This window comes from Scheffersomyces xylosifermentans (genome assembly GCF_036884685.1).
Source record: "Scheffersomyces xylosifermentans strain CBS 12540 chromosome Unknown RJT20scaffold_4, whole genome shotgun sequence".
Lineage (NCBI taxonomy): Eukaryota > Fungi > Ascomycota > Pichiomycetes > Serinales > Debaryomycetaceae > Scheffersomyces > Scheffersomyces xylosifermentans.
The window spans coordinates 1,159,245-1,180,001 of NW_027042942.1; the positions used below are offsets into that span (position 1 = coordinate 1,159,245).

At 39.1% G+C, this 20,757-nt stretch overlaps 6 protein-coding genes and 1 non-coding gene across 7 annotated transcripts; 3 read left to right on the top strand and 4 right to left on the bottom strand. All coding sequences in view use genetic code 12, as the record gives it.

The window, feature by feature from the left end:
* Positions 1 to 17: 17 nt before the first annotated feature.
* On the bottom strand, positions 18 to 1,001 carry RGS2 (GTPase-activating protein; the record flags this gene model as incomplete). The annotated part of the gene is made up of 1 exon (XM_064918376.1): positions 18 to 1,001. The coding sequence occupies one exon, from the start codon at positions 999 to 1,001 to the stop codon at positions 18 to 20; it is 984 nt and encodes a 327-aa protein (XP_064774468.1).
* Positions 1,002 to 3,833: 2,832 nt separating this feature from the next.
* On the top strand, positions 3,834 to 5,601 carry STE2 (alpha-factor pheromone receptor; the record flags this gene model as incomplete). Its single annotated transcript, XM_064918624.1, has 1 exon — positions 3,834 to 5,601. Exon 1 carries the CDS (start codon positions 4,318 to 4,320, stop codon positions 5,599 to 5,601), a length of 1,284 nt encoding a protein of 427 aa, XP_064774469.1. The 5' UTR covers positions 3,834 to 4,317.
* Positions 5,602 to 6,300: 699 nt separating this feature from the next.
* RJT20DRAFT_t85 lies at positions 6,301 to 6,372 on the bottom strand. The gene has a single exon. It is a non-coding gene; the product is annotated as a tRNA-His (tRNA).
* A 182-nt stretch (positions 6,373 to 6,554) lies between these two features.
* Positions 6,555 to 8,470, top strand: RJT20DRAFT_128264 (uncharacterized protein). Its single transcript, XM_064917237.1, has one exon. It carries the CDS (start codon positions 6,821 to 6,823, stop codon positions 8,090 to 8,092), a length of 1,272 nt encoding a protein of 423 aa, XP_064774470.1. The 5' UTR covers positions 6,555 to 6,820; the 3' UTR covers positions 8,093 to 8,470.
* A 1,396-nt stretch (positions 8,471 to 9,866) lies between these two features.
* Positions 9,867 to 11,989, bottom strand: RJT20DRAFT_44226 (uncharacterized protein). The gene has a single exon (XM_064920165.1). It carries the CDS (start codon positions 11,598 to 11,600, stop codon positions 10,146 to 10,148), a length of 1,455 nt encoding a protein of 484 aa, XP_064774471.1. The 5' UTR covers positions 11,601 to 11,989; the 3' UTR covers positions 9,867 to 10,145.
* A 2,063-nt stretch (positions 11,990 to 14,052) lies between these two features.
* On the top strand, positions 14,053 to 16,502 carry RJT20DRAFT_128268 (rRNA-binding ribosome biosynthesis protein). The gene has a single exon (XM_064917238.1). The coding sequence runs from the start codon at positions 14,222 to 14,224 to the stop codon at positions 16,448 to 16,450; it is 2,229 nt and encodes a 742-aa protein (XP_064774472.1). The 5' UTR covers positions 14,053 to 14,221; the 3' UTR covers positions 16,451 to 16,502.
* On the bottom strand, positions 16,503 to 19,535 carry RJT20DRAFT_141045 (pyruvate decarboxylase). Its single transcript, XM_064918625.1, has 2 exons — positions 17,600 to 19,535; positions 16,503 to 17,016 (listed from the first exon to the last, which is right to left on the bottom strand). Exons 1-2 carry the CDS (start codon positions 19,448 to 19,450, stop codon positions 16,804 to 16,806), a joined length of 2,064 nt encoding a protein of 687 aa, XP_064774473.1. The 5' UTR covers positions 19,451 to 19,535; the 3' UTR covers positions 16,503 to 16,803.
* Positions 19,536 to 20,757: the final 1,222 nt, after the last annotated feature.

Genomic DNA, 20,757 nt, shown 5'->3' on the forward strand with positions numbered 1-20,757 from the left:
ACGGTTGAAGTGTAGTATTATTTCATTTCGTCGCTGCTTGCACGTCTAAATTTGAACTTCTTGACTTTCTTGAACTTGATGTAGTCATTGTTCTTAAAGGTATCCATGATAGAGCCTATGGACGAACCACGGCTGTTTGAAGTGTGAGAAGAGGCGCTATTATTCCTGGAGGGAGCCTGCGAGAATGGATTACGAGCGTCTTGGGTAACTTCTTCGTCTTCGTCGTCCTCATCATCTTCTAAGTCGACAATCGACTCGTCGAGAACCATTACGGTTGTAGCCTCTGCTTTGCAGTTACCTCTTACAAATAAGTCAGGGTAGAATGAAGGATCTAAGTAGTTTGCCTTGGAGCCATTTCCGTCTATAATGTTGGCATTGCTGTTAGCAGCGGAACTGCCGTTGTAGTCTATAAGCATGGAAGACTCAGGTGATATTATCTCTGACTTTCTTCTGTATACGATGTTAGAGCAACGCAATTCTTCTTCCATCCGCACCTTCATGGCCTTGACAAATTCGTTGTACAAGTTAATGAGGATGTCGTCATAGATGATACGCTTACTCTTGCCCAATAAATGGGATGTTGGGATGGTGTCTTCGTTGAACTGCATTCTAAGATCGCAGGGTAAGTTGATCTCGTTGTAACTGTTGCTGGAGATGAACTGGTTGTAGATGGACTGCCAAATCTGCAAAGCGTGGGCCGAGTCCAAGTCACGAATGAGATCGTTTACTCCCATCACGAACTCCAAGTTCTCTACGCAATGTATGTGATTAAGGAAGTTTACGAAGTTCTGCTTGGTGTAGTACTCATCTTTAGGTTTCGAATCATCGAGCAAATCGTCAAGGGATGGGATGATATGGATGGACTGGTTGTTGTTGATCGAGTAGTTGAAGATGGTATTACTGGCAAGACTGCCGTTGGTAATAGTGCTGGCAGCGCTATTAGAGCTGAGGCCAGTGCTGGGCCGATGGGAATACTCAGCTTCCACTAGGGGAGACGTCATGGTCCAAGTATTTGTACTAGAGCCAGTCCCGGGTGAGTTCCTGGCAATAGATCTCTAGGCTTGAATAACGACTTTGAGATGGGTCAAAAAAGCCGCTGATTTCTGGCTCTTTTCGTGTATATATATATAGATTGACCCGTGCCAATACTACTGATAGTGAGATGTTATTCCTACTAAGTAATCCTGCAGTCTACAGAGAGAACTTTATACTAAACTGTCAGATAACACCACTTAGTTTGCAAACTTTTCAAAACGCTAGTTAATATGTTCCTGATTACAGAGGACCCTCCCACAGTTAACAACACGGATTTCACGCTATATATAAAGACATATAACTGACAAATGCAAGCCCTCCTCCGTTGGAGTACATAGTATACACCATCTAGCACATAATCAACCATTGTTAAGCACTATCTTGGTTACATGCACGGATGAGCCACAGACTGTACACAGCAGTATCTTTTCGTTGGAGGAGATATTTTTTTGGTGGAAAGCGTGGGTCGTGCAGAGAGGCAGATGTCGATTATTGGTTTTGTGATTATTTTTAGGAAGAGTCGTGTGTGCGCCAAACGTGGCCTAATTGAGCGATGCAGCAAGGTAACGGTGTGGGCGGAAGAGGAGAAGAAAAGAGGAGGAGTTTTCGTAGCCGAGTCAAGTCTGTGTGGTTCCCTGGTCTACAGCGAGTTGATAGGCTGGGGGTGTGATAAAATATTGCAAAGCGAAAGCTTACATGTGTGCCAGGTGTATTCGACTGACTCTTTTGTGACCCCTCACTCTTCTCCAAGCTATCCTGAGATTATAAATCGTTACCACATACCGACGACCGTTGCAAGTCAAGCCATAAAAAAACTGTGGAAGGTACGGATTTAGTTGACAAATTAGTAAATCAGACGATAGAAAAGCTCCTGACAATGGGCAATGCTAGCAAAATTAGTACGTCGTGCTTTTTTCGTATTGTGCTTCTTGTGGGCTGACCGGAGAATGGCAGGGCATCTGATTAGAGACTCGGGTTTAACTTGGTTTACGGTGGATTAAATCATTCTTGTATGCACGTTTGATACCGTTAGAACTAAAATAAGATCATATTAATGTGATCGTTGCACACTGAAGGATCTGTCCCCCTGGCGACAATTAGATCTCTTTGTTGATCATTTTAAATTACGAATTTGATGAGATCTTTGCCTTTTAACCATAGCCCACTCTCAGGAGATGTTACTCAACGTTGACTTGGACTCCCCTTACCTTGGGCTTTGCCTTCGGTTGTAAAATGCTATGGAATTGAATAAATCGCTCAGAAAAATTTTCAGCCTGGGACTTATGCAGTCTACTAATTGAAATGGTACTTGATTAAAAGCGGTTTTGTAAATTCAGATTAGGGCCGGTCTTAATGCAGTGAACGTTAGTTAACCACCGTCCTGTAGTACTACATGTATGCCAGATTAAGCAACTATGGTGTATAGTATTAAAGTAGAAGGCGACTGAAAACAGTGGTTCCACTTCTGCAAAAGTTCTCTCTATTGTATCTGATGCCTTATTCTCAATCGGGAACATTTTACAAATATAATCTCGCCACAATACCTTCTAAAATTGAAAGGATTTATGATCAATGGTTGTAGATTATCCTACAATGAACAATTTTTTGATGCAACGCCGAGATTCGCTGATACAGCTGACTATCGAAAGGATAATTTCTAACGGAGCCGGTATGAATACCCCCACCGCACCCCACCAAATTCCGCTTAGTTCCCCACTCTTACCGAGTTTTTTTAGTGTCTTCAACCAGTTTACTAGCTCATCACGATATGTATGGAGTGTGGTTAGTAAACTTGAATCCATGTTAATCAACTAGACGTGCTTTTCTCGTGTTTGGTGATGGGCGGTACAGGATCTGAAGTTTTCATTTTGAGGCGTATAGACACATCTCGTTTCTTTGTGCATGCCTATGGATAAGGCTGAAAATTATTGTAATGCTTCAATTGCTTGCATTTTCCCCATATGTTACATCCAAAAGTTAAGCAGAACCTGAAATAGACACATGGGCTGGGCTAATATGAGGAGCAGTTATTGAAGAGGGTTTAAGTTTTTGAATTTAGTCGTCGGTATCGCTTATTTAACCTTTGGAACCTGCAGTGGGTGGTTCTAATCCACAGCAAAGTTTCGTCTGTATCTTTAAACCACAGGTGCCTTGCCTTGCAGCAGTCCAGTTGCTACTTTGTTTAACCCCTCCCACACTTTTGACTCGGTTTTTTTTGCTCTGCTCATATAATACCACAACTTAAACTGAGTGAACAAAATTCGGTGGAAGTCGGTTTTGCGTTCCCATTTGGTGATAATGCTCCGTTCACTTTTGTGCTCCTTCCAGTTACCATTGTTATGTCGAAACTCGCCATAACTTACTAATTTTTAAAAATTCACACTTAATAAATGTACATGAATAGCATCTTCTTCTGAAACAATTATTGCAGTGAAGCTACTTCCTTTTATTATTTGTAGAGGGCAGCAGTCGAACAGCCATCTTTGTCATGCAGAAAAAACTTCAGTGACATTTTACCCCGTCGTGCTCCAATAATTCAACAGTACGACAAGAAAAATCAGATTCGTTCTATAAAATACATGTTAATTCCTCAGCTCGTGTAATGCAAGATTCTTGCTCATGGCTGTATGAACTGTAATAAGCTTGTAGTTCCACACTATTTCGAAGGGGCGTAAAAGTGCCGCTGTACTTCTTTATTTCATAGAGTTGTTCAGGCAACAATCGTTTTCCTATACAAAGTACTCCAACTTTTGTTAACCCACGCCATGGATAAAACGAATAAGTACGAGATGATCTCCATGCGAGAATGTTACGAACAATTTAGACCCAGATAAATTTATTCGTATCTAAGATTTCCAAGCACTGAAAATTTCTCACTCTTGGAATCTTCACTCGCATCATCTTCTCCAGCTGGGAGCCCAAATCCTTGTCCTCTAATTATTTTGCCCCCACTTGTCACCACGGTAATAGTCCTCAGTAGGTAGGATTGGCAACTCCCTACTCCTCGTAGACCGCTCTATATACAATCCTGAAACCAAAATCGTTCTCTTCGTGATACTTTATCTATCTTGTCCCTCAATAGTTTGCGGTTCCAGCTTTGTCGCGGCTCGAATAGGAAGTTTTCATTGATGCAAAATCACACACGATTCTTCTATCTAAAATGAATTAAAGGAATCGTCACTCAGATCAATGGATTTTATCAAATATATATATCGTAGATGAAGCTTTCGATGCAAATTGAATTGATTTGTTGAATTGACAGTGTTCACATCTCTTTCTTCAATGAACTCATTTAGCCCCTCCAATATCAACGTCACTTTTTCATTACCTGAAAGCGAGGAGACCTATTCTCTCCCTTTCGGGGAAATTGACAACTATTTCCATAGTGCATTGCAAAAATCTATAATTCTTGGTGTTACCGTTGGTTCTTGTGCTGCGTTACTTCTTGTTTTACTAATTGTTAATTTGAAGCGCAGAAAATCTCCAGTTTTCTATGTTAATTCTGCTATTTTGTTGTTGATGGTTATCAAATCGGTCCTCCACTTGGTATATTTCTTGGGTCCACTTTCCAGTATTACTTTCAATTTCACAGGTATAATTGAAGAAAATACAACAGCTAATATTTCAAATACGACGAATGCTTTACTAACAATAATTGTTGGCTTAATTGAGGCTTCAATCACTTATCAAGTGTTCATTATTTTTCAATCACCAGAAGTAAAAAAGTTGGGCATTGTGCTTACTGTACTTTCTGGTTTAATGGGAACTACTGTTGTGGGATTTTACATCAATAGTAATATTCAAACGGCAAGACTTTACGAAAGTATTTTTAAAAGCAAACCAGTTCCGGAATATGTTACTCAATCATGGGTCAGTGATGTACCTATTATTCTTTTCTCAACTTCGATAAACATTACGTCTTTTATCCTTGTGCTCAAATTAGCCCTTGCCATTAAAACAAGACGTTATCTTGGGCTTAAACAATTTGACAGTTTCCACGTTTTGTTGATAATGTCCACACAAACTCTTTTGGCACCCTCAATTCTTATTTTAATTCATTATAGGTACGGTTCTTCACTGAGTGCTCAATTGATCCTAATCAGTTATTTGTTGGTTGTGTTATCATTACCATTGTCATCTGTATGGGCGACAACAGCCAACAATTCTGCTCAGCTACCATCTTCAGCAACACTTTCATTTATAAACCGTACTGCTTCAAACTCATCTGAATCAGATAATGATGATAATACGATATCAGGTAGTACTTACTCATTGTTTCCACAGAAGTTGGCCAAATACCACTCCGCTACTTCCAGTAAGTTTTCAGCTTCTACGCTTAAAACTTCAAATGGGATTAGAGACTCCAACGGGTTAACTCCTACCAGCAATACATCTTTGCCACCTGATATTGAGAGGATTATCAATGGAGAATACGATGACGATGATAACGAAATTGCTGACTTAACATTTGGTTCCCCTGTCGAGAAGAATACATCTGTTGATAGAATGCTTCAAAATGCCCTGGTTGATGGATTCGTATCGATTACCACCCATAATATGAAATAATTCATACGCTCTTTAATTCGTGAAGTACTTTTTAATCTAATATTGCTGTTTTACATATGAAAATCACAATGTCAACTCTAAAATCGTAACAACGCTATATAACGTAGCCTAAGCATCTTCCATTGCAAAATCCAAAAGGCTGCAAATTGGTAGGTATAATAAAAATGAACACTCACACGACCCAATGGGATCCGCGTTTGTGTAACTTTTATAAGAACCGACTTTTGCAACTGTTGTTTGGGGGTTCCTAATATCAGAACGAACCATGAAGATGGCTATATAAATTAATTACAGTTAGTAAGGAGATAGTACTAGAGGCAATTTGAATAAGCGAATACCACGAAAATAGCCGTTGACCACTTTTTTGGTTCGTGACAAGGAATATTTCCTCAGAAACGTTAGGTTCAGGAGGGGCTGAATTGGGTTTATCTACCCGGTCCATGATTGTTCTGTTTCAGCTATGAAACATATTGCAAAGCTCAAAGAAATCTAAACAGAATATTAGATGGGTTCAATATTCAGAAAAATAGCTAGGGAGCTAAAGTTCAATGGGAGAAGCAAAAGATTTTGCGACAGTGTATTTTAAATTCGCAAAACATATTGACCGTCCAAAAATATGGCAATGGACACATCTAGAGTAACCACTACATCACTCGGTAACTTGACCTATCACTAGAAGGGCAAAAAGAAAAATAAAACTGCCGGTCCCAGGAATCGAACTTGGGTTTCGTCGGCCACAACGACGTGTACTAACCACTATACTAGACCGGCTTGTTTCTTGATTCTTTTGGACACTGAATTTATTGCTCATCGCTATTGAAAATATATGCAGGCCAATTTCCAAATAAATTGGTCATTAAAACGTGCGGTATGGAGGTACATACTACTATAATGAGATCAGCTAGCAAAATTTTCAGGTTTAAGCATCTTCTTGTATTATTTCCCAAGGGAAACCACGAAAAAGAGTATATTACTAGTTCAATACACGAGGTTCCGATTTAATACAACATTAACTATCCTTTGAATGGCTCCTTCTCTTACTACTCCTCCACCGATTCCCCAGGAATTATCAACCTGCACACGACGCACACACCAACTTACATAATACATTATACAATCCTCCCCATATGATTTTACACCCTTTAACAACAGTGTTCTTTCTAGCATATCTGAATTGGAGGCATTAATCCTGCTTTGAACGCATAAAAGCATATCCACCATGGTAGCCGAACCGGTTCAAGCCACACTTGAAACTTTGGGTTATTTCTACAACTTAACCAGTGACTTCATTGCCACTCAACAGGAGCGAATTGAGAAGGCGTCGCCTTTGGATAAGCTATCTGGGTTGGATCTCCATGCAAACAGCTCTAATGGGTTTCAAATGTCACTCAGGAAGGCCAACGCGAGTATATGGGATCGTTTATGTCGAAATATTGGCGATAATAAACTCAAGTACTTGACTATTCTTAGCATAGGGCTTGGGGGTGGAACTTATTGGTACTACAGAAAGGTATACCAAGACAGTGCTCTGCTGGAACGCCGACAGGCTGCAAAATACAAGAGAAGAGTCCCCAAGTTGCCCAACGGTGCAAGAAGAGACGTCATTTTAATTGTAGGCTCGCCAACAGAACCACTCACCCGTTTAATTGCATTGGACTTCGAAAAGAGAGGGTTTATAGTCTATTTGACGATTCTCGATGAAAAGGATTATAAGTATGTCGAATCGAATCCAATCACGGACGACATAAACTATCTCAATCTCAATGACTCATTTAGTTACGAATCGCAATTGACTAAGTTCCATCAATTATTGGAATTGCCAGTAATTCCATTTCCTGGAGCAGGATCGCATAACTTACGCTTAGTAGCAGTTGTGTTTGCTCCCAGCTTGTATTTCCCAATTGGACCAATTGAAAATATCAGTGTCCCCACTTGGACTAAGGTCACAGATCGAGAATTACTCTATTTGAAGCTTTTCTCTTCGGGATTGATAAGTTTAATCAGAAACCAGCAATCTAAGACCATCTTGATTAACACCAACATTGTGAGTTCTTTAGAGCTTCCATACCATGCACCAGAAACCATTTTCCAGAACCATCTTAAGCACCTATTCACCACTCTCACAAGGGAAGTGCGTCAACACGGTTTATCTGTTACTCAGGTCAGACTAGGAAATCTTCGCCTCTCCACTCAGAGGGCCACTTCAGATTCTCGCATTGCCAATCTAGTAAATTCAGAGATTCGTTCCTGGGATGAAGATATCAAGGAGTTGTACGCCGACAGTTTCTCCAAATCGCAGTACAAGTCAAATCCAATAAAGTCAACAGGAGGAAAAGGCACCAGCTTGCACGAATTGTACCACATCTTGTTTGACTTAGTCTACTCGCAGAGGAAAAACCCAACTGTTGTCTACTGTGGTACAGGGGCTAGGTCTTATGATATCATTTCGACTCTTTTGCCCACATCTTGGTTGGAGTGGTTTTTGAGGTAGGCTGGGAAATTGAAGGTCAAATCGTTTGTGTATAGTAGAACAAGTATTGCTGGTAAATAGTTATTGTATAGATATTTATCTAGCTTAGTATTTGTCTAATAAAGAAAACAAGTGTTACAGTTGATTCTTTTCGCAGCCATTTTTAACTATACGAGTCTACAGATATATGACCACAATAGTATATTTTTCAAAGCATATCTTTTTATTTGCTATTATACTAAGTGAAAAAGATATATCGATATTCCTCAAGGGGCAGTTTCTTTTAGCAGTCATTTTTAGCCATGTCATTCGTATGTGTATAAAACCATGGTATGGCATATCTCGCATAGTCGGTACTTTTTTTACTATATATTATAATTGTAATTAACTTCACTAGCTCCTTCTCTCATTGATCTTTTAGCATTAGCATTAACCACATGTCACTATCACATATCCACACACACATTCACATATATACCTATACATATATATATTGTATATATATATATATATATAGATCACTAAATATACAGTACAACACTAATGCACTGCTCAGGCTTCCATCACAACCATTTCTCCTACTGTTCCATATCAAAAAAAACCCACTTCAAACAAATTTCTTCAAATTTCTTCAATTTTCACATGTTCCACCATTGCATTCCCATTACCTCCCCACACATCATACAACTTCACCACCAAATACAATATCCCACATCCCGACACCACTACTCCATACATGATACACCTAAAGCCCTATCTCTTTTAGCAACTTGCGTGGCGCACGACCTCAACCCATCACAATTTTTGGGTTAAGAAAATTTTCACATTTTCCATTTCTCTATTTAATGTTGATGAATGTTTTCTTTACGTTCATGGTCAAAGATTTGTTTTCGAGGCTCTCTAAAGGATCCATTTGGGTCATCGTAATGCCTTGGGGAAAGTCTCCTGCCACGTAAGCGGAAACGTAATGAATCCACCGGTTCATTTGAAGGGGTTTCGGGCAATTATGGAATTGAGGTCTGTAGGTTACACCAAAGGAATTTGGGAGTTCAGGGTTGGAAATGTGCTAATTCGTTGTGGACCTCGTCTCGCAAGAGCTCTGGCATTGACCCAATCACGTTTCTCCTGAAATCTGTTTCATGCGGTGCCGCAATTCTTGTTGTCATGGGGCTATCCTTCATCTGCCCACCATGTCTTTTGATTCTGGTGGTGATTCTTTTATAGAGTTATTCGGCAATGGGATTTCGTATCCTAAACGATAGTTATATCAAATGATCAGATTTCTGATTAACCCAATGGAGCTTATTCTTGACCCATGAACGTCCTCTTTTCTAAAAGCTTGTTTCCTGGCTTTTGCTATTGCATTGGCTCGAGGTTCAGCACAGTCAAATGTGCCAGGCTTGTCCTTTTTCGGATTTCTTGTCTTCAACCTCTGGCGAGGTTGTGTATTATTTAAGTGGTGTTTTGTACATCCGGTATTATCCAGTTGGAGCTATTTTTATGATGAAACATTCAAGCAAACATAGAGTCAAGCTCTGATACATTCCTCTTCACAGTCTGGAAAGATGACTGGTTTTGGGATTAGGACGAGATTTGCATACTTTTCTGAACAAATAGCCTTCAAATGGATAATATTGTACCTAAATATTATAACAAAGATCCTTGTCAAAGAGAGATAATTATTATTATATAAATCGTAACGTATTCCAGTATCTGTTTTTTTATTTTTATTTCTAGTAGAACTATATCAGATAATTAGTAGAATTGACTTTCCACACTACAGGCTCTATTAGTTATTATTGCTATTATTGTTGAGCTATAATACAATATATAAATATACAGCAAGGCCAATAGGCACGTTAAATAAATAAGAGGAGGAGTTACGTCCACGCAAACTCCATTACCATGTCTAGTGGATTAGAGACCAACAAATAGAAATAATAAGTCAATGCTTAGCATGCAGATCAATCTATGAATCTTTTTGTTGCAACATCTTGAATGGTGTTGTAAACGGGGCCGGTCTTGTTATGTAAATTAGCGACTCTTCCGTTATTACTCTCCAATAACATACCAACTATTCTATTTTCCAATGACTTGTCAAGGAAGTACCTCCATTTGAGCTACTGTCGTTTCCCAGCAATTCAGCTGCATAGAGGAACAATGTCGTAGCCATGTTCACCCAATTCCAGAACTGCCAAGGATGCACAACGATTACTACTGAAGATGTAGAAAAAAATCCCCATATCTTCAACTCGGTACCCAATTCTCCATTGTACAGCAACATCAAGTGGGTATACACTGCTATTATTATACAAGGAGAGTAAGCGTATAACAAGCGAATAATGGCAGATGGAGGCTGATGGTGTGGTGGTTTAAGTCTGAATGATTTCTTTGACTTCAATGGAGCGATAGCGGTTGTTGCCTCCTTAAATGCAATAGCATCATCCAATTGTGCTTCTTCACTTTTTGATACGGAAGCTGCCAATTCACTGAATGATTTTGTTGATGCCTCACGCAGTCTGGTTACCTGTGGCGGAGTCCTTGGTGGAGTAGAAGGATATGATGCATTGTGGTATAACAGTGGGATGATCTTTGTAGCTGCGTAGAAAACACCAATTCTGTAGGCAAGGTTAAGCAATAAAGGCAAGGTCAACTTCTGTATGGCCATGATGAGAAATTCCCAGATAGTCTTAAAGGATCCGGGTAAATTGGAAGCCAAGAAAGGAACGACCTGTGAGATCGGATTAAGGATCTGAACCGGCAATTTAGGAATCTCCTTCTTCAAATTGTATGTAGCTTGAGTAAAGAGAGCAGTTAATGACTTGGATGCTCCTTCAGAAAGAATCGGGAATGTCTCGTAAATGCAACGGACCACATAAGCAAACAAAAGGGACGACTCTATCATTGAGCCCTTTCCAGTGACAATTCCAAAACCACCCAAACCCACCGTAAGCGTTAATAAAGATCCCAAAAGAGAAGCACTGACAATGTCAATGGTGAATGGGAATACATAGATTCGGTATAAGAAATAAAAAGCCGCAGTGATAACTGAACCACTGCTGATAAGTGAAATAATCAACCATGAATCAGACTTGTAGAGAGTTAACCAGTTAATGGTTTGGCCAATGGCCTGAATAAGGAGAAGGGAGCAGAATCCCTCCAAAATAGTGAAAACTGGAGTGGCATTCACGAGAAGAAAGCGCCACACATCGATTGGATTGAAGAATCTGTGGGTTGTATCATGTTCGGTGCTGTAATACGAAAGGAAGAAAGTTAATAAACTGGGGATGAGGAAATGCTGTGAATAGTATAGGATTGAGACCCATCTGAAAAGTTTACTTCGTCTTGTTACTATTCTGAATGTCATAAGAACAAAATATAGTATGAAAGTTGTTAACAGGTACGCTAGACCACAGGACACCCCACCCACATCGAACGCTAGTGGGATTGTTAATATTATGAGGACAAGGTATAGCGTTGAAAGAATGCCCCGCACAAAGTGAGTTATTCTTGTAGTGATAGACGCCATGATTGGTTGTTATTAGGTATTATTTGATGCTATTCCACAGATCGATATTGTATATGACGAGTCTAATGAAATAACAAAAATGCAATAGTGGTGATGAGTTAAGTTAGACGTTCACTGATCTTCTCGGCTGTTCCCGTCTATGCTGGTATTTGTCTGTTTTAATATGACAAGTGGATGTAATTGCAAATCTCTAGATCGTGCAAATATGAGTATCTGTAGTCCTATTATAGGGCTTCTTAATTAAAACTGATACCGATTTCAATGGTATAGTTGCAAACGTAGACAGGAGATGGGCTTTTACCGGAATAGCCGTAATCTGAGAGCTTATCAAGACGATTCTCCTCTCAATGTCTAGTTGTGATTCTTTGTCTTTCGGCAGATTTCTCAATTCCCCAATGAACAGCCTTGTTGTTTTCTTCAAATGAAACACTGAAATTCACTGCTGGGTGGGATACTAACACGTAGTTTGGAGTCTTGATTGTGGTATTTTCGAACGAGAAAACAATCAATTTGCTGCTACGGTCTCTATTACAGTGGCTACAGGCGAATTTCGGTGTTATTTCTCCAACTTTCTGCTAATAATACCACCGCCTCGTATGGTTCCTGCCAATCTTTACTGCCAGTGCTGTTGAATTAGTGGTCTTCTGGCCTAGACGAAACCACTGTGTAGTCCGAAGCCGTTGAGTCCCCAGCGGCTCGATTTGAATTCTGATTGGTGCGATTTTTCAATCTGCTTCTTGACCTTGTTCTGATCAAGTTATAACTGTTAGCGCCGTGAATGTATCTGTGCTATGGCGGATATAAAACAACTCAACAACTATCATCAACTGTCAATTTCACAACGCTCCTTTTTCTGTTTCGTTTGTCCGTGCGACAGAAAAAAAAATTGCCAGTGCGACACGGAGTATCTGCAGGATGGGGGTGTAGGGTGATGTGAATAGTTGAATATGGTAGCGCCGCGTAAATAGGTGTGGCTGGTGTGGGTGTGTTTATTGGGGATGGATAAGTGAAGGAGATGAGAGTGGTGTTATAAGTGAGAGCGGATGTATATAGGAGGAGAAGGTGATGGTTGTGGTGATGATGTGGAGTAGGTCACGACTAGACGGGATTCAAAGGAAATATGTGAGAAAATAAGTAGAATAGGTGGAATAGGTGAAATAGGTGAGGAAAATAGCTTAAATTGCTTATGCTTTGAAAGGAATCCCGTTGTCGAGGTGGGTTTTGGAGAAAACAATCCACAGAAAAGCTAAACAATACACAGAAAAAACACAACTGGGAAACAACTCCCCGTAACCTCTGGTCTCGCGGATAGTTCCTTCTTGTAGAGATTACCACGGCAGAATTTGCGAAAACGGTCAGACGAGAGTTTACTGATAAGAAGCAAAAGGAGCAAAAGGCTAAAATCTTGAAACGGAAGTAGCCTAAGAAAGTTAAAATGATGAAATATGATGCAGATCAGCTTAACTATGCAGATTGAAACAGTTGGAAGAAAAGCCCTGAAACGTCGAGATTTTAGGGCCCTGGGGTGCCAGAGGGTTTCTTTAGTATTGTGCTGGGAGAGTTTATTGGGTGAATGTAAATTGAGAGGAAGGATTTCTTCCTTTCGAACCAAATGCTAATACAAGGAAGCATCTTCCTTCACAGCCCATGCCTCTTTGGCATGCATTTCGCCGCCAAATTTCAATGGGCCATGGGCTGAACGGGTGGGGGTGTGAACGTATAATACAGCAATAGGACAACAGATGGTCAAAAAAGACCAAGAACATCTACTAGTAACGGTACAAAATTTCTACAACCGCAAGAGCTTTCTTCTACTTTCTACACACCAATTTCTTTCAACGACGATAAAACCCCCTTCCTACTAGCTCCTATCAGTACCGTGTTCCTAACGGTTTCATGTCATGTCTTTATCCATATTTCAGTATGCAGTGAAATACAAAACAGGAAAGCACCTACTTAATTAAGAATACGCTCACAAGATCGATTGCAAAATGCCATATCAATGTATATATATTGTAGTGATCCATAACATTAGCATCCAAAAATCCAAAGAAGCTCTTATTTTTTAACACCCAAATTGAATTCAATTCAATTACAGCATTGAACTTATGACGTTCTTATTACATTTCTAACTTCTTAGTTTGTCTAGCTAACTACTCAATTCAATTAGCCAACCTGTAGTATATTTCTGCTCACACACAGACACACAGACGCACACATTCTATATATATATATATCTACCTCTCCCCCTTCCCCGGTCTTCCCTCCACTTCCCCCTTCTCTCCCTCTCTCTGCCTCCCTCTTCCCCCTTCTCTCACCACTCACAACTCACCACTCACAACTCACCATTCAACCTTGCCCCCTCCTCTCATCCACTATCCCAATTAGGAACTGCTGCAGCGATGAGCTTTCTCAATAAAATAACGTCACTGCACATAACACTTTTTTTGCCAGTCTCTTCTCGCTCCTGTACACTACCACTCTCTATAGTGTATAGTAGTTAAGGGTTTATTGATTAAATGGAAGATGAATGAATCAATGGATGTGGTAGAAAAGTTTAAAGTTTGGTAGAAAAGTAGTCTTTTCTTTGTACTATAGCTTCAAGTAAACTGTAGAAAGCAATGGCCAAGCAAGTCAAGAGAAAATCCGGGTCAAGGACACATCATGCCTCGGAATCAGACACCAAGAAACCAAAGCTTAAACAGGGAAGAAAACAATTGAGAACGGTGACAAGAACCGCTAGAAGACCCGATAGAGATGCTGAAAATGACGAAGAAACCGGCTATAATGATGAAAGAGAGAAATTAGACCAGTCAGAGGACGAAAGTGACGAAGAAAAAGAGGGAAATGCCGACGCAAATGATGATTTACAAGAAGATAAAGGTAAAGCTTATGATGCCCTCTTAACACTCTTGAAATCTGATCATAAAGAACCAAAGAAACAAAAGAACAAAGCTAGTAGTTATGAAAATACCGAGGAAGCAGATGCCAATGATGAGAACGATGACGATATCGACATCGAAGACGACGAAATTGCTGGAGTTAATGTAGCACTCGACAAAGATGAAGAAATTGAAGATGAGTCTGCTGATGAAGATGATATTGAAGATACTGTCAAAGGACTCGAACAAGACCCCTTCGAAGTGCATTTTAATCTCATTGAAGACTCCTATATAGATACTGAAGAAAAGCTTGTGATCAAAGAAAGGGAAAAGTGGTCTATTGAATCCAAGAACTCGTATCCAGAGTTGGGATACTCAACTTTGATGCAAGTTCCACCTGGAAGCTCCATTCCTATTACTTCACACACAAAGAAGTTGTCAATTGACAAGTATCCCCTCAAGAAAAGAGTCCAGGATGCTTGGGGAAAGCATTTTCCTTCCGATTTCGAAGAATTATCTGAGTTGGATAGAACTCTTTTGGAACCTATGTTGAACTATGTCGATATCAACTTTCCATACAAATCTTTCCAAAACACATCATACAGAAAGCTATACGCTCTTCACGCATTAAACCACATTTATAAAACGAGAGATAGAATTATAAAGAACTCTGGAAAATTGCATGTCTTCAAAGAAACTATGAAAAATGGAGGACCAAAGTTTGAATCACAAGAACCTGAGTTCAGAGATCAGGGGTTCACCCGTCCGAAGGTTCTTATTTTGTTACCTACAAGAAATGCTTGCTATGAGTTAGTGGAGTTGATAATCAAGCTTTCTGGCTTGGAACAACAAGAGAATAAGAAGAAGTTCAACAAACAGTTTTTCGCCAAAGAAGTTCCACCAGAGAACAAGCCAAGTGACTTTAGAGATTCTTTCAAGGGTAATAACAATGATTTCTTCTGTATTGGGTTGAAGTTCACCAGAAAAACATTGAAATTGTACTCATCATTCTACTCCTCAGACATCATAATTGCATCTCCTATTGGACTCTCGATGATCTTGGAGAACCCAGATAAGAAGAAGAGACAATACGATTTCATTTCATCTATAGAAGTTTTAATTGTGGATAGAGCCAATCAGATTGAAATGCAGAACTGGGAAAATGTTTCAACTGTGATGAAATATGTAAATAAGATACCAAAGGATTTCCATGATGCAGACTTCTCCAGAATTAGAATGTGGTCCATCAACGACCAGAGTAAGTTGTTGAGACAGACATTGATTTTTAGTGAGTTTTTAACTCCAAATATCAACAACTTGATCACTTCAAAGTCCTTTAATCTCGCAGGAAAGATGAAGTTTAAGCCATTAATAAACTCATCTACGTGTATTATGAACTCAATTGGATTGAAATTGAAGCAAATTTTTCAGAGATTTGAAAGTCCTTCTCCTCTACAAGATCCAGAATCAAGATTTAAATTCTTCATTAACAGTGTTTTACCTTCATTAATCAAGTCCAGTTCGTATTCCAATGGAATTTTGATCTTCATACCTTCATATTATGATTATCTCAGAGTCAAGCATTACATGAAGACTTCCACAAAACTTAATGTGGGTTCCTTAGACGAATATAGCTCCCAATCGAAAACTACAAGAGTAAGGCAGCAATTTCAATCAGGAAAGATAGACATTTTGTTATACACTGAAAGATTACATTACTTCAGGAGATTTGAGATCAGCGGGGTGAAGACTTTGCTTATGTATGGATTACCTTCCATTCCTGTTTTCTACAAGGAGTTGGTTAGATTCATTGGTAAGTCGGTTTTCAAAGAACAATGTGACTTGGACTTGGCTTTTGTCAAGATCTTGTTTTCAAAGTGGGATGCCGTCACTTTGGAGAGAGTGGTTGGAAACGAAAGAGCACCAGCATTATGCAATTCAGTGAATGAGTTATTTGAATTTAGATAGTTATTCTCATGTATATATAAATACACTTTACTATATTGCAACTACACGGGGAAGTGACAATATGTCCGTTATAATTGTAATCTTTATCATTAAATATGTAACCAAATATATGCAACGAAATGAGAGTGAAGTCAATACCTCGTTTGTCACTAGACGACTTCGTCCGTTTTACATATCGAACATTAAAATGTGTTTCCTCATGATGATCACGACAAAATCTCTACCTGATCGTAATTTTATTACGAAATTGAAATAAATATGAGGACTAATATACAACGGAATAATTATACCGTATCACCTTCAAGCCCAAGGGGTTTTGTAACCGCTCACGCTACTTCTCTCTCTATAATCGACTAAGCACGTAACGTGTTGAAGGCCATGATGAAGCATCCAATGGCCACCCAAGGACTCAATCTCTCACCAACTCTGGCAAATTTCCAGAAAGCACCTAAAATTCCGGTTTTTCTATTATCCAAAATCGCTGGTGCTGTAGCATGAACGTAAGTACATGTGCAGATCAACAATAGTATCACTTGTAACAACGATTGGAAGTTGAATAATGCTGTCTAATAAGAGAGTGTTAGCAATTGATAGTTACTTTGGCAAAAGCCGTTCAAATTTCCCGATTTTTTTGGACAACAGGGAACAGAGGGCTCTTTAAAACCCTAATACACAATTTACTTACCATTATATTCGCTTCTTAGCTATGAATTCGTTAAAGCCTTCTAATAAAACACAGCAATTTCTGTGTGCTTAAAGTGTTTTGAAGACGACACGCTAATCATTAAATGTCGCGTTGTTTGGTATACAATGTCGTAAAATTGTCTCTGGTTTTGTGCACATTTAGCGTCGTGCAGCCATTTGCTGGGTCCACTGCCGTTTAGGAGTGTTTAGGGGTGGTTATAATGTTAGTGTAAGGTTAGTTAGTTACAAAGTAAAAGGTGTTTTAATGCTAGTAAGGACTGGAAGCAATGTATTGAATCTAATGCAATTGTAAAAAATGAGTAAAAACTGGTGTTGAAATTATGGTGAAGATGTATAATTTTGAATTTAATAGTAGGGGGATCTATACAATTTTTGCAGCAAAATGACAAATTATGAAGAATCGCTTTTTTGTCAAATCTAGGTAAAGTGGGACTACTTACTTACAAATAACTTGCTGAATCTCATTGGAGCATCGTATTTTCCCATTATCAACTCAATGAATTCAAGCTTGGAATTGGTACCACCAAGCGAATGTTTGGCAAAGTATTGGTCAAATTCAGCAACGTTACGCAATAACACGCTGGTATGAGACTTATGCTGAGGGTCTCCAAACACACTAAGTAATTGAGTCCAATCCCAAGCACCATTGATGTCATTATAAGACCTAGTTGGGCCCTTTATCATTCTTTCAATTGTGTATCCATCATTGTTGATTAAGAATATTTTAGGCATATTCTTTAAGAACTCCTTGTATTTAATGAATGAGGACAATTCTTGAATGGTCATCTGTGCAGCTCCGTCCCCTTCAATCAATATAATTCTTCTACTACTTCCTAGATCATTGATAGCAACGGTTGCTCCAAACGTTGAGGGCAAGGCATATCCAATAGAGCCATAGAAGTTTTGTGTCAACAATTGGGCGCCGCTGGGAAGTTTGATATCAGGCAATGCAAAGCAGAATGACATTGTGTCCATGATCAAAAGATCGTCAGGTTGCATGTTTTCGTTCAAATAGTCAATTAGCTTGGTTTGCGGAATGAATTCGTTGTTTCCGTCATCTTTGTACATGACATCTGGGTAGAATTTATTCTTAATGTTGTTTGCCTTGCCATGAACAATTTTGCTTAAATCCAACCTAACAGTCAACTCCTCAATTAATTGACCCATGGAGAATAATCTTTGCCCAGTAGTGAAATCGTTAATGTGGATGATTTTGTTATTGATTTTTACGTAATCGGGATGGATTTCAAAATAATCCTTGATGTTTGTAAAGTCGGCGCTATAACCTCCAGTTGTTGTTTCAGCATTGAAGTATCCTAAATTGATTACAAAGTCGGAATGTAGTTCTAATTCATCTCTAACCTCATTACTTGATGAGCCACGCCCGAAGTATAAGCCAATGTAATTTGGAAGTGTCTCATCAATATTTCTTGCCATGTTGGTTGAGAAAAGCTTAACAAAATTACTAGGTAATTTTGCAACCAATCTATCTAATTTATCCTGAAAATTGAATCTGGTAGTCAAACAATCAGATAATAAGGATGGTTGCTTACTATTGTAGAATTTATTCAAGATTTCGTCAACTACGTCTTCCAACACTTCTACTGACTTCGTACTCCAAGGCTCTTCAATCACTAATGGAGTGTGTAATAATCTTTCAGTTGACACTATCGTATTGGTGATATCACAGGGTATAAACAAATAACCAGGCCTTGATTCTTGAAGGATAGTAGTCAAAACCTTGTCAATTTTGTCCAAATTATCGTTTAAATCAACATCCAACGACTCTTGCACGACAGATAAATCCTTTATCATTGATTTGTAAACGTCGTGACTTGGAGATTTCAATGAGTTTTTGCTTTGGACTAAGTGATGATGATTCTTGACTTCAGTTTCAGCACGTTGTTTAGTCGATGTAGTACCCACAATGTGTAATACCGGGGAGAATTCAGCAAACGAGCCAGCGATTCCATTTACTGCTGATAATTCTCCAACGCCAAAGGTGGTGATGAGGACGCTTAATCCTCCAATGGCTCTAGAGTATCCATCAACTGAATAAGCACCATTCAATTCATTACACAATCCAACGAATTTGATTTCCTTGTTTAAAATCACCGGAGAATACAAGTGTTCCAATAAATCAACATTAAAGTCACCGGGAATACCAAAGATTGATCTCAATTTGGGATTTGCCTGGGCGATTCTAAGAAAGATATACTCTCCAAGAGTGACTTTATCTGGAATATTAGGTGTCAGTGGACTGGACTCATCGAGAGTTTCCTTTACTGGAGTCATGTTGTTATAAATGTGTAGAAGAGATAAGTATATGTAAAATATTCAATTTGCAGTTCTATTTAATAGTACTTGTTTAAAAAATAGCTGCAAAAATTGCCTAATGTTAGACTCTAATTCACAGATTGAAAACTTTAACCAAGACACAACAGAGCTTATTTATAATATTTGGCCCCTCTATATCCCAGTAACTACAAGGCCGTGGACAGACGTGACTTTACTGCAATTGCTACAAAATGATCAAGAGGATTATGCAACCCATCCAAGGTATGAGGGTATATTTCTTCGCTTATCGGCGGAAAAAAACGGCAATTGAATTTGGAACCATAACCTCGTGGGTGCTCCTCTGGGGATGTTAGGGGTCATTTTAGAGGTGTGGCATAACCTGATGATCACTACAAGAGTGTGATAGAGCCCAGAACGGAATGTTTTAGTCTATCTATGTGTGGAGACTAAATGGCTGCGACGGAATTTCATCTGGGGAATAGGCTTATGGAATCACCATGATTTAGACTATGATTCCCTCTACAAGCGAGGGAAAGCCGTGACAATCATAAGAATGCAATGAATCTTACGGTTACTACATTTGTTTCTGTTGGCAGCAACTGGTGTCTTAGCTGAAGTTTCATCAAGAATGTATTTTACAGTATATGGCAAAAACCCGATAACCCTTTTCACATATTTGCGGCAAATGGCAGGCACCTATCAAAGTTATAATTAGAACTTCTCCTGAATGTGACACTAGCCATATGTTGAAAGGCTTCATACACGAAGTCTTGCTGCTACCACCGTCTTCGGACTAGCTTGGTACTTTGTTTCGGATACCAAGGATGCCAAACACGGTTAACGAAGGAGTAATAATATTGATAGCAATTGTATCATTGATACTGCATTCTGTCATTTTTGCAATTACCCCATATTTTGTTTACCCGCTGGCAAAATAGTGGAGTATGGCTTGAAGCCTTACGGTTGATGGTTTAAGTTTGGAACTGAAACGGTTCGTTTTGCTTTGGAAATTTCGGTCCATCACGGATAGGGAGACTAACCTCAGACGAGACCAAAACAAGTTTGAAAGCATTTGAAGCGCAAGGCATATCAATTGAAATATTTTTAATAGACGGATGTAATTCAATGACAAGGGAGAGTTGGCGGATATGTGAATACGTTGTGTAAATTGAAACTACTCAAATATACTAGATATTTGAGAATTCCCATGAATTCAGATGTTGCTACAGGTTTATGAAATATACATTGTCGTTTTTTGGGTTGATCATAGCTTTATAGTATTCGTGAAACTGAAACTTAGAGCA